The sequence below is a fragment of the Rattus norvegicus genome, chromosome X (genome assembly GCF_021556685.1).
Source record: "Rattus norvegicus strain SHRSP/BbbUtx chromosome X, alternate assembly SHRSP_T2T, whole genome shotgun sequence".
In the NCBI taxonomy this organism is placed as follows: Eukaryota; Metazoa; Chordata; class Mammalia; order Rodentia; family Muridae; genus Rattus; species Rattus norvegicus.
The window spans coordinates 49,747,768-49,753,929 of record NC_141554.1 but is presented as its reverse complement, the minus strand read 5'-3'; the positions used below and the strand labels follow the sequence as shown (position 1 = coordinate 49,753,929).

Here is a 6,162-nt window from a genome sequence, read left to right as displayed (position 1 = left end):
GAGTCATCCCAAACCAGATTATTTTTCAAGAGTTAGAATGCACTTCTTGTTTGTTTTGTGTAATGGTTAGAAAAAGTTTTGCTTATGGGAATTGGTGGTATTAGGAGGTGTGTCGATATTGGAGTAGGTATGATCTTGTTGGAGCATGTGTGTCTTCATGTGAGTGGGTTTTGAGGCTCCTGTGACCAAGCTCTGCCAAATGAGGAAGAGAACCTCCTCCTAGCTGCCTGCAGAAGAGAGACCCTCCTGGCTTCCTCTGAATCAACATCTAGAACTCTCAGCTCCTTCTCCAGCACCATGTCTACCTGCAGACTACTCTGCTCCCTGCCATGAAGACAATGGACTGAAATTCTTTACCTGTAAGCTGGCTCCAATTAAAAGTTTGCCTTTAATGGAGTTGCCTTGGTCTGGTGTCTCTTCACGGCAATAAAACCTTAGGTAAGATGTTGTGCATTATGACACATTGATGGAAGACAAGATGTGTGCATGAAAAATCAATTTATTTTATCAACAGAAGAATCAGTACCATGATAGGAGGGTGGGAAACAAATCCACGAAGCAGATTTTCTGGCTTCATAGGAAAGATGAAAAGAAAAAGTAAGAAAAGGATGAGTTATCTTCATTGTCACGATTCTGATTTCATGGAAAAGGTGATGTGGGAAATATTGCTGACCTTGCTGTCCTTTGTGAAGCTTCAAAAGCAGAAAGTAAGACAAACAAACAAAAAAGTAAGATTGCATGAGGTGATGGTACTGACATGATCTTTCTGAGATTGAAAATGAAAAACAAAAATTAATCAATGAGGAATATGGTAGAAGGTTTGATTTTAAAAATTACACATGTCACAGGGTTAGACCTATGTTGGTCCTTGCTTTACTTCCATAACACTATACAGGACTTGAGATTGACATTTTTCTGTATAAATGTTACCTACCACAAAAGCTATGTGCAAGGTAGTGACTAAAGAGACTTCTACAAATTTCATTTACATTTAGAGTATTCCCAAATACAAGATACACTCTTGAGTATCACAAATATCACTTATTTTTAAAAGTCAAGAGTTTCCCAAAATTCTTCCCCATCACCTTTAAGATAAAAGAAATCTACACTTTGCAGTAGGAGAGTCACTTTTTCCCAAGTTATAAAGATTAACAGCAACATAAATCATAGGTTTGCCCCTCTGATTATATATGTAGTTAGAATTATAGATAGAATTGTCTGTTAAATGCATAACTAATAGACTAATGAATGAATTTCTAGAAGATTAAAATATTAGCTGGCTCAACTGCCCTGCTTGTACTCACCCATATGGTGTCTTTATTGGTTACAAGTGTCTGTGACAGACAAGTGAAGAAGGAAATAACCACAAACAAACAAAAAAAAACATTGTTAGAGCTCCTTAATATTTCCAGTGACTTTAAATAATTAAAAATCTCATTTAAAAGGCTGAAATGATGATTATTCTGGATATTTTCAAGTGCAAGTGTTTTCTGTGTGAAGCACGATGATGTTACCTGTGGGCACCAAGTGCTGAGTATTCTCGTTTGGAATATTATATTCCTCAGCCAGCTTCCTAAGCTCCTGTTTCTGTGCTTTGTTCAGGTCCTCTCGTTTCCCTACATCACACAGAACAGAAAGGAAGAAAAAGTGTAGCTGAAATACTGGGTGGCTCAGAACAGATGCGGTTACAAAGGGTTGTGTGATATTGACCCATGAAAACCTCCTACCTTCTGGACCCTCCCTCATTCCAACGAGCCTCATTCTGATCAACCTAAGATTTCTAAAGTGAACATAAAACATTTACTGGAGCAGAAATGTCAGGAATTATGAAAGTCCACATTCCAATGTATATCGTTATTTGTGTTGTTATTGTTTTATTATTACTGTTGTTACTGTTGTTATTATCATCACTATCACTACTCCTACTACTACAATTACATATGTATTCATGTTTTCCACATCAGCATAATATTTGTTTCCTAAAAGGTCTCTGGTGGTTAAAAAATTTTAGCTAAATGTGTGTTTATGTTGTGACTGTCCAACTTCTGTGCAGATTCTAGAATACATGTCTTGGAGTTATTGATAATTATTGAAATAAGCAGTAAAATCAGGCTGAACAGGTTCATAAATCTGAATTCAACAAACAAAACCAGCACCATACCACCTCACCACTTACCTACCCCAACAGCCCACAGCCCACAGCCCACAGCCCACAACCCATAGGCCCAAGCCCATTACTCCACCCTTACTCACTCTCTTCCCTCACAACTGTGTCTAACAAAGCCAGATGGTAGCTTTTGGGGGTTGGTTGGTTGTTGTTTTTGGTTTTGTTTTTCATCAACTTAACACAAGGCAGGGTCATCTGGATTCCGAAGTAAGAAAATGCTGCTACCAGATTACTCTGTGGGAAACCTTGGAAGGCATTTTCAAGATTTGCACTTGATGTGTAAGGGTCCAGCCCACTGTAGGAAACTCATCAATACATTTTCTTTAGTTAGTGATTGATGGTAGAGTGACCAGCCCATAGTGGGTGGTGCCACCTCAGGGAAAATGGTCCTACGTGGTATAAGAAAGCATACAGAGCAAGCCAGTAAGCAACACCCATCCATGACCTCTGCATCAGCTCCTACCTCCAGGTTCCTGCCTCGCTTGAGTTCTTTGGTACAGAGACAGTCAGGTCAATCAATGGAATAGAAGTGAATCCCCAGAAATAAGCCCACACACCTATGGATACTTGATCTTTAACAAAGAAGCCAAAAACCATACAGTGGAGAAAAGGAAGCATCTTTAACAAATGGTGCTGGTCTAACTAGTGGTCTGCATGTAGAAGAATGCAAATTGATACTTATTTCTCACCCTGTACAAAGCTTAAATGAAGGCAGATTAAGATCCTCCAAATAAAAAACGATGTACGGAATCTAATAGAAGAGAAATTGGGAAATATCTTCGAACTCATTGGCACAGGGGAAAATTTCCTAAACAGAACACCAATGGCGCAGGCTCTAAGATCAACAATTGACAAATGGGACCTCATGAAACTGAAAAGCTTCTGAAAGGCAAAGGACACTGTCAATAAGACAAAACAGCAGCCTACAGATTGGGAAAGGATGTTCCACTAACCCTACATCCAATAGAGGGTTAATGTCTAAAATATACAAAGAACACAAGAAGTTAGACTCCAGAGAACCAAACAAACAACCTAATCCAAATAATGGGCTAAACAGAATTCTTAACCGCGGAGTCTTGAATGACTGAGAAGTAGTGACTTCTTGTTGAAAACTAACTGTGTTGTAGGAGCTTAAGCCAAATCAACCCTTTCTTCCCCAAGTTTCATTGGGTCACAGTGCTTATCATATCAGTAGAAACTCTATGATAGAGACCACTCTCACCAGCAACTAAAATCACATTTGTCTCCTTTCCACTCTCATCGACATTAACGTTGTGAAAGAAAATAATGTCATCTGTCTTCTTCAAAACATGGAAGTAATTTCTACCAGAGTCTGCAATGAAAAGAGAATCAGCTTAGAAATCAGAAGAATTCTTGGAGCTATTATGATTTTAATTATGATTATATGATTATTATTACTTATGACATAACACACCGATCATATTTTTGTTTGACAAATGTCCTTTACCATGGTATAAAATTGTAAATGAGAGCTATTTAGTGGGAGAGACTCTTAGACTCCATCTTGCTCTAATAAAAAATGTATTTTCAATTAAAAAGTAATTTCCATAATTACTTTATATTACCACAGCCTATTTGAAAAGTAAATACTACCAGGCTAATAGTAAAATTAGCTGTAGCAGGGTGGTAGTGAGTCACACCCTCAAATCCCAGCAACCAGGAGGATCTTTTGAAGCTAGCCTAGTCTCAGAACTAGTTATAGGACAACCAGGGCTACACAGAGAAGCCATGTCACAGAAAATTCAAAAAATAGCAACCACAAACGTGTGTGTGTGTGTGTGTGTGTGTGTGTGTGTGTGTGTGTGTGTGTGTTTTGTAAATGTATAATTATCCACAAAATATAATCTTTAAGGAGTCAAACATGCACCTTTTTAGGATCGCCTTCTAAATGTCAGTTACACTTATCTTAAATAATAGGAACTGAAATACATTTATAGGAATGTGGGTAATGTACCATAACTTCAAATGTTCCCATAAACACCTGGAAGTTTAGTTTTGGATTTTGGAATTTCAATCATAACTTATCAGATGAAATGAAATTGTTCTAGGATCTTGGCCTGTAGGTTGCAGCTTGGGCAAACATGGCAAATCTCTCTCTCTCTCTCTCTCTCTCTCTCTCTCTCTCTCTCTCTCTCTCTCTCTCTCTCTCCTGGGTTATCGATCCCATTAACTAATCACATACTCACAGTCAGTAGTGTACCGCCCATCTTCATGTTTTTGTCCCACAACAGTGTGTGTCTGACATTCACTGTCCAACCTTCAAAAATACAAAGCAAAAACTTACTTCTGAATTTACTCTTTCAGGTTGCTCATATTTCATTAGTGCGTGGTAGTATTAGCTGCCTTTGGGAAATATTTAATTTGGGTAAATAAACCCATTTCTGAAGACTGAAACAGACACTCTGGAGTTAAAATTGACATGGACAGTAAATCCCAGGCTTCCAAGGGAAGATTGTCCTCATATTCTACCCTCCTTTACTGTTTGTGACTAGTTTCAACTGAGTCACCCAACCCTTTAAAACTGTAGAACATATTGCAGTTAGTGTTCCTTAAGTCAAGGACCCAACTCAGAACGACTATGCCCAGATCAACTCCAGTTTTCACACATAACCGAAGTTTCAGTGAAAATTTCATGCTGACATCCATGTCCCCAGTTTCCATGTGCATCAGGTGAATGTCACTTACTTGACATTGAATATGATTTTGAGTTCCTGGCATTCATCACCACATTCCATGTGCTGAAAGTAAGCTCTCAGGGATCCACCTTCTGCTACCTTCTCCACATTATCTGCAACTATGTAAAGGGTGCGCCAGTCCCCATTAACCTAAATGGGACAGACACCATTTCAAAGATTGGTTAGTCCATCTGTTCCTTTTTTCAGCAACAATCATCCTAATTATTACATGTATTTTAAGTCAGCCAACAAATGAACTTGTACCTAGTGAAATGTAGATTCTCCTTGCTAGAGAGTAGGCTGTGAGATTATGTCATCAATCATTCACTCTAGAACATGGGACATTGGGTACAGTTCACACTGTGTCAATCAATAATGATGCAAAGTCCAATCTACAATTTTCTTGTCATAACCTTTCATACCATAAACTGATCTCATTGAAAACATGTAAAGAGTTGGAAGACACTAGGATTGAGTTACAGATAGGATTCAGATATGGTATGGATGTATATTTTATAACATATGTTAAATATGCTTGAAGCAACTTCAGAGTGTATAGACACCCTACACACCCTTTTCTCCCCAAATGCACATACCTCTGAGGGACTGATATCAAGATTTTCATGATGTGCACAGGATACACCTAATGCAAGAACAATCAGCAGAAACTTCACCATGTTAGAGCCTGGATTCTCTGCTTCTGATGGAGTTCGGAGACCAAGGACAGGTGGTGGAAAAACCCAGAGCCATCTCCACCTTATATAGTATTGATTATTGGCCTGAGATTGGCATGTATTGTCCATGGTGAAATTCCAGCATATCCTGGTAGGTGACAACAACTGTGGGTGACAATTCTGTCTTTCTGATACTTTCCTAATGAGATTAACTTGAGTTAAGCCATGAAATTGACCTTTCTGGCCACTGTGGATGTGGGCTGGCTGTCAGAAAATACAAATATTCACGTCCCTAAAGACCAAGTTTCTCATTTGGAACAAGATAAAAAAATGAAGTTATCTGACTCTGGTTATTTTAACAATGATAAATTGCTCATCACTCAGACCCTTTGATTACTGATTACTATCTGAATCTTAATTATTTTTGTACAATTAAAAATCAATGGGCACATTTCTGGAACATTCTAGAGCTATGGAATGTTCTCCAACATTCTGGAGCATTCTTGCAAAAGCCTTTGTGAAGAAGTGTACTGTTTTATTTCCGGGGAAGGAATTTGAAATTTTGATTCATGATTTAAACTTTTTTATAATTTGATATTCTCATCAAAAATGTGAAAATTTCTAA

General features: G+C 38.1%; 1 protein-coding gene across 3 annotated transcripts; it reads right to left on the bottom strand.

Moving 5' to 3' along the window:
- Positions 1–479: 479 nt before the first annotated feature.
- Positions 480–5,682, bottom strand: Obp1f (odorant binding protein I f). Of its 3 annotated transcripts, none has more exons than XM_087599029.1 (7): positions 5,460–5,682; positions 4,874–5,013; positions 4,375–4,445; positions 3,390–3,500; positions 1,515–1,616; positions 1,290–1,334; positions 480–571 (listed from the first exon to the last, which is right to left on the bottom strand). In XM_087599029.1, exons 1-6 carry the CDS (start codon positions 5,664–5,666, stop codon positions 1,318–1,320), a joined length of 648 nt encoding a protein of 215 aa, XP_087455155.1. In that variant the 5' UTR covers positions 5,667–5,682; the 3' UTR covers positions 480–571; positions 1,290–1,317.
- Positions 5,683–6,162: the final 480 nt, after the last annotated feature.

Bases quoted from the DNA above. Each gene is read 5' to 3' on its own strand.
- Obp1f (XM_087599029.1), bottom strand. From the start codon at position 5,666: ATGGACAATACATGCCAATCTCAGGCCAATAATCAATACTATATAAGG. The intron at 5,014-5,459 runs GTATGTGCATTT...TGTCCCATTTAG, and splicing joins TTGATATCAGTCCCTCAGAG to GTTAATGGGGACTGGCGCAC. The intron at 3,501-4,374 runs GTGAGTATGTGA...TTTTCATTGCAG, and splicing joins TGGGCGGTACACTACTGACT to ACTCTGGTAGAAATTACTTC.